General features: G+C 42.2%; 1 protein-coding gene and 1 pseudogene across 1 annotated transcript; both read right to left on the bottom strand.

Annotated features, from left to right (window-relative positions):
* Positions 1-418: 418 nt before the first annotated feature.
* Positions 419-20,852, bottom strand: part of LOC141298322 (integrin alpha-M-like) — a 56,309-nt pseudogene continuing 35,875 nt past the window's right edge.
* Positions 10,847-12,601, bottom strand: LOC141298281 (integrin alpha-X-like). The gene is made up of 6 exons (XM_073828791.1): positions 12,496-12,601; positions 12,309-12,412; positions 12,040-12,186; positions 11,730-11,933; positions 11,103-11,236; positions 10,847-11,012 (listed from the first exon to the last, which is right to left on the bottom strand). The coding sequence occupies exons 1-6, from the start codon at positions 12,599-12,601 to the stop codon at positions 10,847-10,849; spliced, it is 861 nt and encodes a 286-aa protein (XP_073684892.1).

Here is a 20,852-nt window from a genome sequence, read left to right as displayed (position 1 = left end):
TGTTCTAGTAGTTGTTAAAAGTCTGAAAAGTGGAGCCTTTATACATATTTTTTTTTTTTCTCCACCCAAACCAGTCAAGCACAAACCTGTCCCACAGCTGATTCTAAAGTTTTCATTGGTCATAAACTACTCATTTTGCTGTTTTGTTTTGCTAAGTGCATTGAAATTACACAATGTAAACTTCCCTGTAGTCATAACAGAACTTGATTTGTCAATGGTTGGCTGTTTCTCCTTCATTTAAAGCATCGGTACTTTTAACCATGCAGCACACCCTTTTAAGTAATAAAGACATTACAGAGTTTGTTAATGGAAAGCTTATGCTTTTAATACAAGCAGTATAACTTATTAATAAAACTGGTTCTGGAAAGCTATTCCACTTGCAAGTAAAGCCACATTTGATTCTTTAATACATAACTATTGGGGCTGATCTAAAGGGGTTGGTTGTTTTTATTTATTTGTCTATTTTGTGATTGGCCCCTCTTCAGGGCTTTCTTCTGCGTTCTCCAGCAGCTGTTTATACTGGCTTTTAAAGAAACCAGCCTAAAAGAAAAAAAGCATATGCATTACAACACTGGAAACAGAAACTCAATGTAGACCATTGTAAACTGAACATCCAGTAAACACACCTTATAGAGGGCCGCTGTGATGAGAGCCAGTAGCAGCAGTCCTCCTATTACACCTCCAGCGATCTCTTTAGTCAGATTCACCTCCTCATACACCTCCACTTGAGTATTTATCTACATACACACGTACTGTACATTAATACAATAATACCTTTGACAATCCACCTTCCCATATAAATATAATATCATTATGGGTTACATTGTGGTTGTATAGGTATACATGGATTGGAAAATCTAAGGTCTAGCAAATGAAAATTTACAGTGCATATTGTAATCATACATTTTTTGGTATCGGTTGTATTCTTTTTCAAATTTTATTAAACTTTATAACATTTCTGGGCAATTTGTAAAAAAATGCATTACCTGAACAGATGGTGCAGTTTGTTGAGAGGAAAAGAAAACATATGTGCTCTTGTCATAATCCAGAGATGCTGAACTGACCAGCTGAAAAACAGCAGCTCTGAGTCCAGTCTAGGAGAAACAGACCATGACATGAAGAAATTATGAAATGATGACAAACATATGAAAATATGGTCTGTTTTGTGAAATGAATTTGCTTTAAAAGTCAGAAACCTGCTCAATCCATCCAGAGCTCACGCTGCCAGTTATATTATAAAATTTCCTTTCATTCTTCATGAGGGTGTCGTCACAGCTGAACTCGGCACACGCCGCCACAGAGCAGTTCTGACACACATCCAGAGAGACAGAGTAATGGGGTCAATGTGCAAAAAAAGAGAAAGTATTATATTTTTTGTACTTGTTTATGTTAGATCAGGAAATTAAACTAAATCACTCACCACCACACGATCCCTTTTAATTACTTCGACAAAATCAGTTACCGCAGACCGCACATCCCTCTGTTTCACACAGCCTGGAATCTAAAAGCACATACACTACTGTTGGGATGCTTTTATTTTGATGAATGTGAATCAATATGGCCTTCTTCTAACACATTCATGCTTACCTGTATGGTTTTATTAGTCCAGATAGATTTATTTCCCAACATCACTGGTACTCTGATTAAAACTTTGAAACTTAGTTCTCTAAAGTCATTTTCAACCTGAAAGAGACCATTTTTATAAGTTAATTATTTTATTCAATTTTGTGTTCATGAAAGTGTGTGAATTTAATTTCAGTACCTTTAATATCTGTTTGACTGGTTTTTCAGTGTCATTTTTCTGTGCAGTAAAATTAATGTAAAGGGTTGAGTCTTCATGTCTTATTAAAAAAAGGGAAATGTCTCAGACAGTTATTTAATACACACACACACACACCACATACACACACAACTGGTCAAAAGTTTGTAATCCTTAGGATTTTGTCTTTTTTTATGTTTCTGAAAACACTTTCCTCAAGGAACTATGCAATGAACCACCAAGCATATTATGAAGATTACAGAACTGAGAGCAATTCCACTAGTTGTCTAATGAGATTTATCAGTTTGAAGAATTTTTTGCTTGGCCATTTAGCTTTTTAGCTACAGTCTAATACTGTTTTAATATGTTTTATTTCATTTATATAAAATGTAATACTGTAATAACATTTTTTTTTTTTTTTACATTTCATGTAAAACAAAATATAACCCTGACTAAATTAAACATTTCATTTGGTTTTGCTTTAGAATCCCATATTTAACTTGAAACATCAAGTGGAAACATAACATCCATTGTCAAATCCAGTTGAGAAGGTCTGTTATAGAGGACCAGGGCACTAACCTTATTAAGGCAATATTGATGGCATATTTGACACCAATGATTTCCACTTTGGATAATTCACTGGTTTGAGAGTGTTGGTCATTCCCACTGTAGGTGATGAAGAGTTTTGGTTAGTAGTTCATGGCTGAAGGATGCAGATGAAGGTGATATTTATTAAATGGGTCATACCTGTTGATTCTAGCAGTAAATGTGACATTTTGATCGAAGGTGCTTTCTTTATTGATGCTGTATGTAATATGAAACACAGCCTAGAAGTGGATGCAGAAAAAATGAGGAGTGTTAATAAAGAAAAATTGCACAGGAAAGTTTTAAAAGTGACCTCACCTGAGAGTTTCCCTTGAGGATGGGTTTGCTGATTTGGCAGGTGGTCTCTCCAAATGAACCTTTTTGCTCACTGTCAAGAGATACACATTCCACTCTGCCCTGCTCAAACAGATTATGCATAAACATTCATTCAGTAACAATAATTGTCATTCCATATAAATCATATACGTTTTACCTGTTTAGATATGATTCTGCTGTAGGAAAGTCCAAAGGGGTAGCTGAGAGTGAAGAGTGTGTTGTATGAGTTTTCTCCTCTGTTCTCTACAAACACTGTCAGATTGATCTCCTGCATGATGCCCACCTCTATATTTGTAGATCTGGATCACAGAAACAAAAGAGAAAAAAAAAAAATCACTTGGGACCTTTCACAATGTTGATTCACGCCATATTGGCAGCAATGAACATTTGAAAAAGGTTTGAAGTAAACTGCCAAAAGTTATAATCAATAAGAAGAGTGCAAAAAACAGTTTCAGGAACAAAATTCATTTGTGGTTGGCCAAAATGAACCAGGATTTCCAGGGCAAGAATCTCGACAACATTCATGTTTGTTCTTATCATTTCCAGTCAAGTAGGTGAAATATTAGGCTAATATCTTAATTAATACTGCTTGTACGTATCTTTACTACTTTACTTTAGTTTACTTAAATATTTTTCTGCTTACTGAGATGATTTAGCAAATTCTACGCATTTTTTTTCCAGTGGTTTAGACAGCATAAATTAGCAGAACAACATAGTACATTAGTATCAGTAGTACATTAACTGTGCAATCCATGCTGTTGTTTACATCTGAGTTTCTCCAATATGGCCGTGTATCTGGACAATTGACTAAACCGTGACGTAAGTGCAAACTTAGAGCACTCCTGTTTTGTATTGAGTTAGTTCCCCTTTGTATTAAAGACCTTAAGTTCCCTTAGTTCATAGTCTGGTGTTGTTTGTGTATAGAGCACACTGTTATGTTGCTTCTTACCCTAGAATATTGTCTTTGGTTTTGTACATATGAAGCACAACTAATGTTATTATTTGCTAATTTATTTGTGTTGTTCTTTAATATAATACAGAAAAACTAAATGTAAATATTTGCTCACCCAGAGAAATTGAAATCCATCCTGAGGTCATCAACACAAATTTCATCATGTCCACAATTTATCTCAAAGTCCAGCTGTGGAATTAAGATATTAAAATATTTAGTTACCCCTTCAGTCGAATCACTTCGACGTTACATTGGGATCTCGCTTGAGAGACCGATCACCTCTGAGCCTTATTAAAAAGGCCAATTGAAAATTGGCGAGTGGACGTGCGTGCCGGCCACGCCCCCGTACATACGGGTATATAAGATGGCTGCGCGCACCACTCAGTCAGACTTTTGCTTTCAGAGCCGATGTGTCGAGCCTCTAAACAGCCGAGAAGAGTTCTTCAGAGTTCATGCTCCCTCCTGCTGCTGCGCTGCCATAACTAAAAGAGTGTTTCACAGAAAGAGCATTGTTTGGCAGCCGTCAGCGCGGTCCCGCGGGCGGCCGTTTTCACGGCCATATAAAGCCTTTTTGCATTCCAGCGAGCAGCCCCGGCGAGTGCATTGCCCCGCGGCCCCTCCCTGGGCAAACCGGGATCACAAAAGAGCAATTTCTAGCGGCCGTTTTAGACGTCCTTTTCAGGATGTCTTTTCGGCCGTGCGTTTCTGGATGTGGTAGTTTCCTCTCCTCAGCGAACGGACATGAGCGCTGCCTCACGTGTTTAGGCTTTGAGCACGCTGGGGTGGTGCTCATGAATGGTCCATGTGGTGAAAGCATGACCATGACCACGCTGAAGTCCTGCCGCTCGTTCGCGAGCTGGCTCCCCCCGCCTCCCTCCCGTGGTCAGCCGTTGAGCCGCCTATGCTCTTCGGCCACCGCGGTGGGGCGCGGGGGGGGACATTCAATTTACGATAGACAGCGTTCCGCCGGCTCAAAAAGCCCTGCGGACCTCTCTATCTCAGCGCGGTCCCGTTGAGTTTCCGCAGCAGACGCTTCCCCGCCTGGCGGGCTGAGCGTCTCCTTCGGTGCTCCTGCAGAGGATGAGATGTCTGTCACAGCATCAGAGGGAGAGTCAGACGGTGACACATCTCTTCCCGCGGCGCGGCGCCCACCCGTGGTCGCTGCCCCCCCGGAGGTTGATGTCGAACTGTCGGCTATGCTTTTCCGGGCAGCCGGGGGGGATCGGTTTGAGGGTTCCTCAGGGGCCTCCGGCCGATCCTTCTAGGCTGGACGACTGGTTCCTGGGGGGGGCACCGGCGGCAGCGCCGCGCTCCCCCCCGGTCCCGTTCTGACCGGATGTGCATGAGGAGCTGACAAAATCGATGGCGCCCTATTAATTTGAAGCGCACTCCAGCTCCTCTCCCCTCGCCACTCTCCATGGCGGGGCAGCCAAGGGGTACGTGGCGGTCCCCCAGGTCGGGCGCGCCATCGCGGTGCACCTTTGCCCGCGGGCGCGCCATCGCGGTGCACATTTGCCCGCGGGCGCGGCCGCCTGGTGGGGCCCTCCGCGTCTCCCTTTTAGGGCATGTGAAATTTCTTCCGCCCTCATCGGCTGGGCCTTTTCTGCGCCCCCCGACACGCTGCCCCGCCCTGCAGGCCATTGCAACACTGCAAAAGTGCCAGGTGCAGGCACCTTAAGGCCTGCACGAGAGTGGTCCTGACCAGGGGGTACTTGAAGAACTCCGCGCCGCCACTGACTTCGCCCTTCGGGCCACTAGGTCGCGGCGTGTCCCCTTGGTCAGGTGATGTCCACCTGCGTGGTCCAGGAACGCCACCTATGGCTGACTCTGGCCCGGATGGCAGAGGCCGACAAAGTTCGCTTTCTCGACTCTCCCATTCCCCAGAGCGGCCTATTCGGCGACACCGTGAAGGGTTTTTGCTCAGCGGCGTCGAACGTATCGCCGGCCCCCAAAAGCCTGCGATCCTCCGCCCATCAGCATACCCCGTCGAGTTGCCAGAGCAGTACGCCTCCCCGTCGTTCGGGCTGGGCGTCTCCTCTGGCGCTCCAACGGTCCAGAGGCAGACGGAGGCCGTCCAACATATCCTGCCCCGCCGCGAAGTTACCATTCCGCCGCCTGGGCCCCCGCCTCCGCCTGCCCGTCGCCGAGGGCGTCCCCCCGCAGCTCCGTCCCCTGCTGAGCCACACGATCCAGGCTCGCAGCCGACGTCGAGCCGCCCGTGGGAGAGGGACGCCGCTCGCCTCTCAGGGTCCTGCGACGGAAGACCCTCGCAGGCGAGCTTCGAAGCGTCCCTGATGCGAGCACCCCCGGAGGTGGAGAGAGCTACTCTGTCGGCACTCCCGCTGGAAGCGGGACTTAGCCGGTCATTTGAAATCACAGAAAGACCCAGCTTTCTCACCTCTGGGGCCCCGGCCCCGAGTTTCCTTCCTGAGCAGCACTTCCACTCCTCGGAACCAGACTCGGGACCGGATGTCGCCAGCGCGGGAACCAGGGAAGTAGGTAAGCACTGCTTAGCGCAGTTAGACACTTCTCCAGGACGTTTATCCTTCTGGGTTTTGTCTCCTTCCCTGTCTTTCCCCAGGCTGCCCCACCACGGTCACGCCGGTCAACGTTCCCTTGATACCACTACACTGGTTGATACGGACGGTACGGCCCGGCTCCAGGCGTCCGCCCAGACTCACAGGTACCCCTTACATTCTTTATTCGGAAACAGGCGTGCCTCTGTTCTGCCTGCGGAGGTCGCGTTCCTACTGGCGAAGGACGCGATCCAGCCTGTCTCTCCGGCCGGGACGAGGTCGGGGTTTGATAAGAGTCCTGACTTCACGTGTCCAGTTAGAGTGGTGGGTTAACATCCGCCCTGGATGGAGCTCTGTTCCGATCCCTTCTTAGGCTGTCGGCACACATGCTCACGACGACGCACATACAAGTATGTTTCCGTCTCCAGGGCTGGGTTGCAGCCATCTGCCTGAAGGGCACCCGCTGTCGCGTCTCGATCTTTCCCCGGTGCACACCCCTCCGGCGGTCTGCCCCGGGGGTCGAGCGCTCAGCGCGAGGTGCTTCCACTTGGCTAGTCCCTCTCCTTCCTGCCTTCTTTAGGCCATAGGAGCTCCCCTGTCCCCTCTTCGGCAGACAGGTACTCGCGTCTTCAACCGTCTCTTCGACTGGTGCTTACCAGCCCACTCGTGAGTTCCGTTGTGCGAATACAGGGACCTGGTGCCTCGGCACCCCCGCCATCTGGTCCTTCAGGCCAACCGAGGGAATCCCTTTCCTCGGTCGGGAGCCCGACTCGGTCCACAAGACGGCCCGCCTTGCTACCAAGAGCGCGCAGTTGGTGCTGTAGTCTCTGAGCTAATCAGGAACTATTCAGCGGTCCCCTCAAATCAGAGGCTCCTGGGGCACATGTCAGCTCTAGCCGCTTGCCGTTAAGCTGTTTCATGTGAGACCGCTGCAGCACGATCGAGTCCTATGATGGGCATGGCATCTCGGCTCTCTCCGGACTGGCGTTTTCCCGCAGTATTGCCGACAAGTCAGCCCGTGGCTTACCACGGGTTGGGTTGCCATGTACAACAGAGGCTTACAGCTCCTCCCATCTGCTCCCATGGAGTCCAACGTGGCAGATTTTGCTACTTGCCATTCATTTAAAGCAGGGAAACTCAACCGTGCAGCCCCCCGGTTCCCACGGCAGTCCACCCACCTGCAGAATGGCGACTCCACCCCGTGACGCAGCTAGTTGGAGTTATATCGGCAGGCCCAGCCACATCCGCTCGCCCTCCCGATTCCTCCCATTGCCAGAGTAACTCTGGCACATAGCTGACCTCCGGGGCCCAAGTACGCCCTTCCCCAGTGAGCCTCCTTGCGCAGACTCTGTGCGAGTCCAGGGAGGACGAGGAGTAAGTCTGGAGGTTGCGCTGCAAGGACGGCCCACCCGGACTTAGGTCTTAGTAACCTTCCCCTCGCGGCAGTCCCTCCCTGTAAGGGCACGGCTTGACACCATAGATCTCTCCGGCCTTCCTCAGGCCGTGATACAAACTATCACTCGGTACTGGGCTCCCTTGGCAAAGGCTGGCTCACGCACTGAGATGAGGTCTATCGCTGGCATTCCTCTCGCTGAGAGGCACAGAGATACACGATTGCAGTAGTGCTTCCTTTCCTGCAGGAGAGTTGGAGCGCAGGCTGTCCCCTCGACTCTCGGAATATATGCCGCCGCTTAGCCGCATATCACATGCAGTAGATGAAGCAAAATAGGTAAGCACCCACTGGTCGTGAGGTCCCTCAGAGGTGCCAGACCGCGCCTCATACCCTCTTGGGACCCCCCCGTCGCCCTTCGGGGCCGCGGGGCGCTTCATTTGAGCCCCTGGCCTCAGTCGAGCTAGAATTCCTGTCATTTAGACAGCGCTCCTGATTGCCCTGGCCTCCATCAAGAGGGTAAGGAGACCTACAAACTTCTCTGTAGGGAAGCTTCCCCGTCGCCTTCTCAGGCCGCGGGGCGCTCCCTTGGAGCCTCGGGCCTCAGTCGAGCGAGAAAAACGCTCCTGACTGCCCTGGCTCCCATTGAACGAGCAAAGGTTCCCCAGAGGTGCTCAGTGGGCCTCAGTCGAGTCCTGTCATTAAGACAGCGCTCCTGACTGCCCCGGCTCCTATTAAGAGGGTTGGAGACCTACAAGCTTTCCTTGCCAGCAAAGTGTGTCAAGAAGTTCGGGCCCGGCGACTCTCACGTTACTACCTGAGACCCCGGCCCGGCTATTGTGCCCAAGGTTCCCCACCACGCTTTTCCGCGGTCAGGTGGTGAACCTGCAAGCTCTGCCCTGGAGGAGGCAGACCCAGCCTTGCGATGTTGTGTCTATGTGAAAATGAATTCGCTCGGCACTTCAGACGCACCTAGCAGCTTATCTGCTTGGGGTTCAGCAGAAAGGGAATGCTGTCCCCAAACTGAGGTGGCTCATTGGGTGGTAGATGCCTCTCCCTCTCTTATCTATATCTGGGAAAGCCATGCCCCTTAGGTGTTCATGCCCACTCCATTAAGAGTGCTGCTTCATCCTATGCGTTTGCTCATGGCGCCTCACTAGCAGATATCTATAGAGCTGCGGGCTGGGCGACACCTATACCTTCGCTAGGTTCTTCAACCTCCGCGCAGAGGCCGTTCCTCCCGTGTCTTAACATAAGACTTCAGGCGAGCGGGGGGACGGCTGGTGTCGGCTTGCTGCGCCATTCCCACGTGGATCCGTGCGCTATCTCCCAGAATGTTCCCTCCGGCGAACCTGGGTCCTCCATGCCCCGCAGTCAGGGCTAGATGCGGAGTAGTCCTTGGCTGTGATCCTGCCTGGGTCTCCTTCGCCCCGCAGGTTGTGGCTATACTTTTCAATATTTTCCAGCGGAGGAGACCGCTGTTTCCCTCGTGTATCCCTAAGAAATCTTATGGATATATTGAATTATTCTCATTTCCACATGCACAAATTGCATGTGCTCCGCCCCCCCAACCCATGCTTCAGTACATCTGGCATCCCTGCAGGCCCCCTTATAAAAAGGGGGCCTCGGGGCGTTGGGAAGGTTACGTTCAATGACCGCCTGCGGACACGTCTGGGAAGACCTGCCGGCACGTGGCGTTGTGCGTAACGCGGCGTCAGGGTCGTGGCCTTTTCCATGGGTCTAGTTCCCAATGTAACGTCGAAGTGATTCGACTGAAGGGGTAACGTCTAGGTTACGAAGGTAACCCTCGTTCCCCGAAGGAGGGAACGGAGACGTTACATTCCCCTGCCACGCCCCTGGCGTCGCGCTGACGCTGGGCTCTCCCGGCTCTTCAGCAAAAGCCTGACTGAGTGGTGCGCGCAGCCATCTTATATACCCGTATGTATGGGGGCGTGGCCGGCACGCACGTCCACTCGCCAATTTTCAATTGGCCTTTTTAATAAGGCTCAGAGGTGATCGGTCTCTCAAGCGAGATCCCAATGTAACGTCTCCGTTCCCTCCTTCGGGGAACGAGGGTTACCTTCGTAACCTAGACGATATGCAAGGTGAAAAAAAAAGTCATTTTAAGGGCAAGCATACAAACAGACATTTTTTTCAAAATATCTACTTTTGTGTTCAGAAAACAAAAACAAAAACAAAGATAGAAATTCATATAGTTGACATACAGTAACTAGTGGTGAGCTATCCTTTTACATTAGAAAGATACATGTGACATTGCTGTGAAATTGGTTTGCCTTATCTTACACTGTGGTCTGTCGTGGTCTTCACCCCCAGCTGCAGGATTGGCTTTATGTTTTGCAATGTGGCAGATGGTAGACCCTCAAAAGTGAACGTTAACTGATTGGACAACGGGTTCATAGCATCTTCTGAGAAACCCTGATGGGATACGAGCACAATGATGCACATTAGTTCCATTCATAACTGATATTTCATACAGCCACAATAACAGAGTCTGATATTTAAAAGTATGAGAAAATGCTTTAGACTTACGTCTACAAAGAAAGGATGGCTATTGCAAATTTCTTGATAAGATCCAATGTACATCACATAGTTGTGGAAGCGGTTTTTGGGTGAGAAATATGCGCGATATTTCTGTCGCTTGGCATCCAAAATGATGGTGTAATTAATATTTGCTGTTAAGCCTAGAAAATAAGTACAGAACAGTCTTAAAAAAAATCAGTCAAAATAATACACAGAGGACATTTCATTTGTTTTTAAATGTTTTCACATTGTTACATTTTTTTAAAAATGTAGACCTGTTTAAGTCAGACATAATATTTTGAGCATGTGTATTATATATATACAGTACCATGTTATCAATTATTACTGTATTTGATCACAAATACTGTACAGTGAAAACAGTAATATTGTGACATATTATTACTATTTAAAAATAATGTAAAGTGCACTTTGTCATTTCATGTATTTTTTTATTTCCAAATATAATAAAATAAATATAATAAATTAATTAATTAATTAACTAATAAATAAATAAATAAATGAATGAATGAATGAATTAATTAATTAAATTAAATTAAAAATACTGACCCAAACAATATGTTGCTGACTCTGATAATTTTGTCTAATTAGATGCATTCTCTCTTAGAGTGAATAAAACTTGTGTTTAAAGCTTAAGTCTGTGCCACTAGTTACCTCAACATAAGTCTTTTTTTCAGACAGGTCCCTGCAGTTTATATTAGCACAGATGAAAATATCTGCACACTGAAAACTTTACACACTTTACAAGATCAAAGAAAATTTCTAATTTTGAATAAACCTGATATCCTGTGTTTGTATGGACTCATCGTGAAGCACACTTTCATGGTGTTTTTCAGTGACTGGTCTGTTTCACCGGTTGGTATCTTGGAGGGGTTGTAAGTTACTTTGGTTTTCAATTGCATGATGGGTCTGGACCTGAATGATTCCCATATAACAAACATGAATGATCATGACTGAATCTGTATTTTCCTATATATTTAGAGTTCTTTATAAAACAAAACTCACCTGAGAAGCAGAACTGCTCCCATGGACCCAACAGCAATATCAGGAAGTCTGTCTGAACTCTGGTCTAGAGAGAACTGACTCAACGAAATCCCAAAGGACCGCAAACCTGGTCGCACAGATGACCCGGAAATCCTCTGTGATCACATACAGTGAAGGAAAGAGGGAGAATGAGATAAAGAGGTTTTCAGGATGGAGGGTCAGTTATAAGACAGTAATAATAGGCCACAAACAGTGTTCAACAGGATATTTTTTGTTGGTGTGTTTGGACAATTAACACTTGGAATGTTGCTGTGTAATTAGTGAGAAATTATTTATATTATATATTTAAGCTTAACCTAATGATTGTGCTTGATTAATGTAGTCAAATCTACAATCAGTTAAAAAAATAGGAACATGCTTAATTTCAAATAGCTTTTTTCAAATATAAAAAGTTTAAATATCTAACAGTTCTCATGACAATAACAACAACAACAACAACAACAGAAACATACGATATGTGTCTCTAAAGCTTAAAAAGTAAGTAACAGAACATTTTCTATCCTATTTGTAAAAAAAGGTACCAAAACAGTGGGTTCAACTGTTAATTTGTCTTTTTATTATTAACTCTTTTTTCCTCAATCATCGCACCTGTGAATATGTGGGATTTATTTGATAAGCTCCTCCATTAAAAATGTAGATGCTGCCTTGTCCGTCTTCTTCTAAAGGAGCTCCAATCAGCACATCCATGTATCCATCGCCATTCAGATCTGCTGGACTGGCTAAAGACGAGCCAAACCGACCTCTTTGACCTGCCATTCCCACCAGCACCGTACCCGAAAAATCGAAGTACGACTATGAAGATAGACCAGAGAAAGAAGTAAACAAACAAGCAAATCAAATATCTAAACTTAAATTCAAAATACAAAATAATCTAAAACATTTAATCCCCATCACTTACCCTGCGGTTGAAGGTGTAGACAAATACTTTGCCTTCCCAATCAGGCTCCATGAATGTTGGTGCTGAAACCAACAGGAGGTCTGTTCTGGAGTCACTGTTCAAATCCACCACACAAACCTCAGCTCCAAAATATGAGCCAATCTGAGGCTGATAAAGGGGAAAGGAAAGTCAGTCTATTTTGAGCTTACTTTCACTTGTATGTGCGATGTGCTAATATTTTACACAAATATAACCTTAGGGGGGTCCAGTTCCTGTAATTTTCTTGGAACACTATCAATTCTTGAAACAGTTACTTGTCCCTTATGCTTGTGTCTTGGTGCTCCCATGACGGCATACTTTGTTCCGAACATTGTCGCTATTGCTAAGGAATAACCTGTAAATAAAGTAAACTTTAAAAATATGCTGATGCATTTGACTGATTTATTTTGATTTACACAGTCAAAGAAGAGATCTTACCTAAATAACTGTCATGCTCACTTCCAGCTTGAAATACATTTAACTGATCATTTTGTTTGTACATCTGATATCCACCTTTCCACTGGAAAGCTCCCACTGCAGTCATTATTATATCTGTCTGAGTGCATAATATTATATGATTTATGATAAGCTGCATGCATTACAAGCATACAAGTTTTATTTAGTCCTTTTACAAGAGCGTCCAGCCCTAACATTAAATTGATTCACACTGCACAATTTTGGCACCAGTGTGGGGTTAAAAGTGATGCTAACAATTGCAAAAAAGCATAGTGGTTACCTACAATAGCAAAAGAACCAAAAGCCCAAAATACTGCCCGATCAAATTAACGTAGTAAACAAGAGGATAAAAATTACAAACTATTTCCATGTTTTTTTTTTCCTATGAAAATATGTTTTTAATTATCTATGGAAAACATGTTTTCTTTCTCCCACTCTCTTTCAAACTAGCACGCCAAAATTGTCACAATAAGACGTAAGCCTACATTGTTTTTTAAGTAAGTAAAATACTGACGAATACTATGCTATATACAGGTGCATCTCAATAAATTAGAATGTTGTGGAAAAAACCCACCAATTCACTATCTCTACAAACTAGAATATGGTGACATGCCAATCAGCTAATTAACTCAAAACACCTGCAAAAGTTTTCTGAGCCTTCAAAATGGTCTCTCAGTTTGGTTCACTAGGCTACACAATCATGGGGAAGACTGCTGATCTGACAGTTTTCCAGAAAACAATCATTGACACCCTTCACAAGGAGGGTAAGCCACAAACATTCATTACCAAAGAAGCTGGCTGTTCACAGAGTGCTGCATCCAAGCATGTTAACAGAAAGTTGAGTGGAAAGAAAAAAGTGTGAAAGAAAAAGATGCACCACCAAGTAAGAGAACCAAAGCCTTGAAAGGCTTGTCAAGCAAAATAGATTTAAGAATTTGGGTGAACTTCACAAGGAATGGACTTAGGGCTAGGGTTAAGGTTAAGGCATCAAGAGCCACCAAACACAGATGTGTCAAAGAATTTGACTTCAGTTGCCGTATTCCTCTTGTTAAGCCACTCGTGAACCACAAACGTCAGACATGGGCAAAGGAGAAGAACAAATGGACTGCCCAGTGGTCCAAAGTCCTCTTTTCAGATGAAAGCAAGTTTTGTATTTCATTTGGAAACCAAGGTCCTAGAGTCTGGAGAAGCTCATATCACAAGTTGCTTGAAGTCTAGTGTTAAGTTTCCACAGTCTGTGATAATTTGGGGTGCAATGTCACCTGCTGGTGTTGGTCCACTGTGTTTTTGAAAACCCAAGTCACTGCACCCGTTTACCAAGAAAGTTTAGAGCACTTCATGCTTCCTTCTGCTGACCAGCTTTTTAAGGATGCTGATTTAATTTTTTAGCAGGATTTGGCACCTCCCTACACTGCCAAAAACACCAAAAGTTGATTAAATGACCATGGTGTTGGTGTGCTTGACTGGCCAGCAAACTCACCAGACCTGGGGCCTCATTTATAAAACTTTCTTATGCACTGATTTGATCTTAGAGTGTTCGTACGATCAAATCCACGTCAAAGTACAGATTTATAAAAAACGTCTTTGACATGGAAAAGTACTTATCTCCACGTCAGATTCCAGCTTGGCGTACGACCGTTTCCTTGTGGTAATGCCTGGTATTGCAGATAGTTCAGCCTCACTATAATTTGATTTCTTGCGCTCCTTTTTACTTGCCATTGTCACAGAGTTTTTGCTTTAGGAATGAGCTCATTTTATATGTTAATTAATTAAGCAGGGGCGTTTCGACGGCGGAACATTCAGCTGCACACAATTCCACGATCATTTGTGATTTATAACCGAATGACTGGCGTATGCATGGATTTCGTGGTACGTTCGTTTTCTCTGAATCGCTCTTACGTTCAAATCAGAAAAGTTCTTGGATAAAATCAAGGATGGTTTCTACGTTAGTCTTTATAAATGAGGCCCCTGAACCCATAGCGAATCTCGTCACAATTACAAAAGACTTAAACTACTTCAGTCTGTGTGAATTTAATTTATTTAATACACAAGTTTCGCATTTTGAGTTGAATTACTGAAATAAATGAACTTTTCCACAACATTCTAATTTATTGAGATGCACATGTAATACTATGCTATAGTGGAGGAAAGCATAAACAACATGCAAATGCTTGAATTAACGGAACAGTAAAGACAGAAATTCAACAGTTCACAATTTATGTAACACACTGTAAAATTAATGTGTTACTTGGTTTTCTTTGTATTTATTTCAAAAATTTACTAGAATAATTTACATATTTTATGTAGTGAAAATATAAATCCCACAGCATTTTTTTTTTAATTTTCAAATTGGTTTCACTCATTTATTTATTCTACAGTGGGTATAGAACATAATCAACACAACCCCCTGTTATCCAGACAGAATAACAAAGAAATCCAGAAAAATACATTTCAAAAAAGTTATAAATTGATTTGCATTTTAATGAGTGAATTAAGCAAAATTTCTGGCTCTCAGGTGTCTTTTATACAGGTAATGAGCTGAGATTAGGAACACACTCTTCTCTCTTCTGTCCACAGAAGCAATCAATCAATCAGATTCCAAACTCTCCACCACGCCCAAGACCAAAGAGCTGTCAGGATGTTCCATTCGCAAATGGAAGAAACACACACACACACACACAAAAAAAAACTGTCAATTTCCCTTGCTCTATGCAAGATCTCACCTAATGGATTTTCAATGATCATGAGAACAGTGGGGAATCAGCCTAGAACCACATTAGGATCTTGTCAATTATATCAAGGCAGCTGGGACCATAGTCACCTCACCAGGAAAACAATTTGTAACACACCGCACCGTAAACAACAAATTCTGCAGCACCTGCTCAAGAAAGCACCTGTACAGGCCTGTCTAAAGTTTACCAATGGACTTCTGAATGATTCAAAGTAGAACTGGGTGAAAGTGTTGTGGTCAGATGAGACCAAAAATCAAGCTCTTTGTCATCAACTCAACTCGCAGTGTTTGGAGAAGGAAAGAATGCTGCCTATATCACCCCAAGAACACCATCCCCACCATCAAACATGGAGCTGGAAACATTATGCTTTGGGGGTGTTTTTCTGCTTAGGGGACAGGACAACTGCACCGCATCAAAGGGACGATGGACGGGGCCATGTTCCTTCAAATCCTGAGTGAGAACCTCCTTCCCTTAGCCAGGGCATTGAAAATGGGTTGTGAATGGGTATTCCAGCATGACAATGACCCAAAACACACGGCCAAGACAACAAAGAAGTGGCTCAAGAAAAAAGAACATTCAGATTCTGCAGTGGCCTACTCAGTCTCCAGACCCTAATCCCATAAAAAAATCTGTGGAGGGAGCTGAAGCTGAAGGTTCGAGTTGCCAAACCTCAGTCTCGAAACCTTAATGACTTGGAGACGATCTGCAAAGAGAACTGAATACTACTGTAAATACTTAGTTCACTCCTTAAAATGCAAATAAATGTATAACTTTTTTTGATATGCTTTTTTTTCTGGATTTTTGTTATTCTGTCTCTCACTGTTCAAACAAACCTACCATTAAAATTATAGACTCATAATTTCTTTATCAGTGGGTAAACGTACAAAATCAGCAGCACAAAATATTTTTTCCCTTACTGTACTTACTGTATGTATTTCATATTTTTAATTTTTATACAATTTCTTTTTAAGTTTGGTGTAATGTAGTTTAATTACATTTGATATTAATGCTGCACTAAACCCATCTTGTGCAAACTCCATCCGAGATGAATCGCCAGTGGTCTGGGTTCCTAGCAAATACAAGAAGCAACAACACAGTTAACTAGAAGATGATTATTATTTTTTTTTTATAAATCAAGCATATTTCATCTAAAAACACACCTTCAATGGCAATAATGTTTTCTTTGAGTTGTTCACCAATACTGGCCAGTGCATCAAAGTCAGTTACTTTGAACACATGCTTATTGGTGGGTAAAGATGCAATAATCGCCAGCTCCCTTGTTGCTTTGTCAACATTAAAAGCATTGCCAACCTAAGAAAAATTCAAAGTGGGGATAACGTTCCATAAAGAATGTTTCATAAGTTTTTGGCCAGTTGAGTTCAAAACAACTTTGGTTCCCAAAAACTTTAATTGTATAGACAAAAAAAAAAAAAAAAAAATCTTTAGAAGAAAGTGAGTCATACAGGTTTTTAATGACATAGGTGGTAAGTAAATGATGACGGAATTTCTATTTTACGTATACATTTAATTTACATAGTGAACAAAATCATTTTGAAAACTTCAAATCTTTTCCAAAACAAACACATAAGTAAGGGCTATATATTGATCTTACCCCAATTGCATATCGCGTTATATTTTTGGCTTGAGCTTGTCGAACAGCTTGAGCCAAGAACTCAGAATCAGTTGATTCCCCATCTGTGATAACAACCAGAATTTTGCTGGCTGATGGTCTTGCACCTCCTTCACTTACAAATAGCTCTTCCCTGTTAATAGTAAATAGTACAGAATATTTAAATAGTATTAAATAGTGTAATGATGCAACTGTATACGATACATTTCTTATTAAGTTTATATTATTAATTGTCTTAGTTTTTCTTTTTTAAGTGCTTAAATTTGGTTGTAATTTTGTTCGTTCTGTGATCATCAGTCTCATCAGATTTTCTGTCAGAAGTATTGTATGGTTAAGTATAATTTTAATGAAATATCAGCAAACATGTCTTACACAAGTTGTTTTATAGCTGCCGCGGTGTAAGTCGATCCTTTCTGTTGACGTATCTTAGTCACTGCATCTTCCCACGCCTTGGCGTTTTTGACTTGTTGAAAATTGTAATGAATTTTACAATATGTAGAAAACTGTGCAATGGCAAACTGAAAGACAGAAAGAGATAGATTTAGTTTCTGGTGCTATAAAAATTGGTGTTAAAAATCATATATAATCTAGAACATAAATGCATTGATCATCCTACCTGTGTGTCATGGTCTACAAAACTTTTGATCATTTCTATAACAAAAGCCTTCATCTTATTAAAATCTGCATAATCTACACTTCCAGATCCATCCAATAAAAAAGCAATATCAATTTGGGATGTTGGGCATTCTGAGGTTGGAGAAAAAAAGAATTGCATCATGAACCTCGGCTGGTGATAATCTTGTCACATACAGTATGAAGACTGATTTTTCACAACCCCATACAAATACCTCTCAGAGTCCTTGGCACAGATCTGCTCACAACATTTTCTGAACTGATTTTAAAGCACATGCCGTTGTAAGTGGTTACGTCACAGTTCTTGGGTATGGTTGGACCACAAACCTGAGAGAAATTAAGATGTTATTTTTTAACATGACAAACTCTAATCTGGACTAGTGGGGGTGCAAAAAATCTTTCATTCTCTTTAATCTTTATTTATTTGACAAAAGTACAAAGAATAGATTTTCAATGATTTCACTGGCCAGCTTATTTTTTGTAAATATGAACAAATTTTGATATCTGCAACACACTTGTTGAAAAAAAAAAAAAAACAAGTTGGGACAGAGACATGTTTGCCATTGTGTCATATCATCTTTCCTCTCAATTACTTAATTTAAAATTTTCCCCAATCTCGCCTGATACAAGTCTTCAGCTGCTCATCATTCTATAGTTATCATTGTCTGATTCTCCTTTCATGACTGGTCAATCATTTTTAATAGGAGATGGATCTGTTGGCAAGTCAGTCACATTTACATGTGTCTATAAAACCACAATGTGAATTACTTTCTTAATTTTTTATTCCGGGGTGGAAACAAGCACCATAATAACTGGCTGAGGAAGTGATTTGGAATCATAGTCTGAAGCTCAAGTCTGTGGCCATCATACACTATGCGATTTTCCATGGAATCTGTCAAATAAAATCTGCATTAATACCATCTAATTACTATAACTTATTGCAAAGAAAATAAAACTTTTTTATTTATACTGTAAATCATTTATGGCTATTTGCACTTACTGTAAATAGCATCTATTGCAAATAACAACAGCCTTCAAAATAAATCCACATCAGAAGAGATGTGCATCTGGTTTGTGAATGAAGCCGCATTTTAAGACAATGATTCAATTACATTTATAAAGTCATTTGCTTTATACGTGAATGAACGAATTGTGGACAGCTTTTTGTGTGCCAACCTTTTTGGAGTGTGTTGCAGCCATCAAAATCACACTTAAATACATTTAAGTTGGTCAGTAAAACATTGGAAATATTTTCTTAGTACATCTGTAAATTATATAGAGAATTTACAAATCACAAATTCTTGATGTTTTTACATTTTACAAAATGTCCCATTTTTTCTGAAATTGGGGTTGTATGAAACTTACCACTGCTCTCGAAGACTGAGGATCTAGAGACATTGAAAGTCCAAGGGACATGTTGACAGCCTCATCCGGGACTTTGGTGGATGAAAAGAGGAATTATTTATTAACGCAAATAATACAAATAGTATCCTATTTTACATACAAAAAAGTAATTACCAGTAATGGACACTGGCCTGCAGTTTCCTCTGGTGACAGAACAGTCATAAATTTGTCCTCTTTGAGTTTGACTGTGTTGTATTAAAGGATCACTCACAAGCAGACTATGGAAGAAGACAGAAAGAACAGGAGAAAAAATAAGAAAAGAGGAATCTGTAGGATTCTCGGCTGGGCAAAAATAAAAGACAAAAAAGTATGGACATCAGCATGGTTTTGGTTAGTGTTGCAAAATATCTTAAATGACTGGAACTCACAAAAAAGGGAAATGAAAGCTACTGGCAAAGGTGGGATTTAAAAGATTTTCATTCTGATTAAACTAATAAAGTTTAAATACATTTTATAACTGGACCAGAACAGTATCCACTGTCTCTGCTTTGTTTTAATTTAGTAATTGACATAAGAAATGTCTAGCTTGATCTACGGATAGCAGTAGTTTAAGTAGAGAAGTTGTAAAGTAGAGATGTAGTGACTAAAACGAAAAACAGAAGCACATTTGCACAACCCAGATGTAGAAAATTTATCCTAGAAGTTCAAATGAAGGTCTTCTGTTATATATTATCTGAGTGTGTCATTTTGATTTTACTTAAGAAATTCATTAATTTGTTACACGCATTACGGCTTTTAATCAGTGGCTTTAATATCCACATCAGTCTTGGATTTAAATATTGTGTAGCTCTTAATGTTTGTTTTGAGTGATCTGTGGTAATGTCGAGTGAGCTCACCTTGCACTTTTCTGTATCACTTTATAGCCAAAGCCAGTGTTCGCATTGTTTGTGAAAGTCTTCCAGGTCACAGGATCAATGTTGAAAGCCATTAATGAATGACATACTAACAAGTAAAAGAAAGGAAAATTACAAATCTTTAAATGAATTATGAAACTAAGTACCTTCCTCTGTAACAATTTGTTGCAGATATTGAGATGTTATTGAGAAATTCTGCTTATAATGTAAATCATTGACTACATACATAAACTGCATATAAATATCAGTTGTCACTCTATGGGCTCGTTTCACGAGCCAGAAACAGGCCATTAGGCCACATATCATTTATAATATCATTTTGAAAATGCCTATTTTGAGTTGAAGCAGAAACAGGCTGTTTTAGTCCATGGCTCTTTAAATGCAAATGAGCTGCTGCTCCCCGCCCTCGTTTCCATAACAGGGCTATGCTATTTTAGCTTATATCTCAGATCTATGCCAAAAAACATCTGTTTGGTTTTGATTATCATGTACAGTGGTGTGAAAAAGTGTTGCCCCCCCTTCCTGATTTTTTTTGCATGTTTGTCAGACTTTAATGTTTCAGATCATCAAACTAATTTAAATATTAATCAAAGATAAAACAAGTAAACACAACATTCAGTATTTGAAAGAAGTTTTTTATTATGAAGGGAAAACAAAATCCAAACCCACATGGCCCTGTGTGAAAAAAAGTGTTTGCCCCCTAAACTTAATAACTGGTTGGGCTGCCCTTAGCAGCAACAACTGCAATTAAGCGTTTGCGATAACTTGCAGTGAGTCTGTTTCAGCGCTGTGCAGGAATTTCGGCCCACTCAATTGTTGTAATTCAGCCACATTGGAGGGTTTTCTATAGCATGAACCACCTTTTTAAGGTCATGCCACAGCATCTCAATAGCATTCAGGTCAGGACATTGACTAGGCCACTCCAAAGTCTTCTTTTTTTTTTTTTTTTTTTTTTGCCATACAGAGGTGGATTTGCTGATGAGTTTTGGATCATTGTCCTGCTGCAGAACACAAGTTTGCTTCAGCTTGAGGTCACGAACAGATGTCAGAGTCGTTGCTGTGCTCTCGGGGTAATTTTGGTCAGCC

The sequence above is a fragment of the Garra rufa genome, chromosome 22, assembly GCF_049309525.1.
Source record: "Garra rufa chromosome 22, GarRuf1.0, whole genome shotgun sequence".
Lineage (NCBI taxonomy): Eukaryota > Metazoa > Chordata > Actinopteri > Cypriniformes > Cyprinidae > Garra > Garra rufa.
Note: the sequence above shows the minus strand (reverse complement) of the source record. Positions and strands in the feature narration are given on the sequence as shown.

Excerpts from the sequence above, each read along its gene's own strand:
- LOC141298281 (XM_073828791.1), bottom strand. The coding sequence starts at position 12,601 with ATGACTGCAGTGGGAGCTTTCCAGTGGAAAGGTGGATATCAGATGTAC. Across the intron at positions 11,934-12,039 it reads TCTACACCTTCAACCGCAGG|TCGTACTTCGATTTTTCGGG; the intron begins GTAAGTGATGGG and ends CTATCTTCATAG. Across the intron at positions 11,237-11,729 it reads TAAATCCCACATATTCACAG|AGGATTTCCGGGTCATCTGT; the intron begins GTGCGATGATTG and ends ATGTGATCACAG.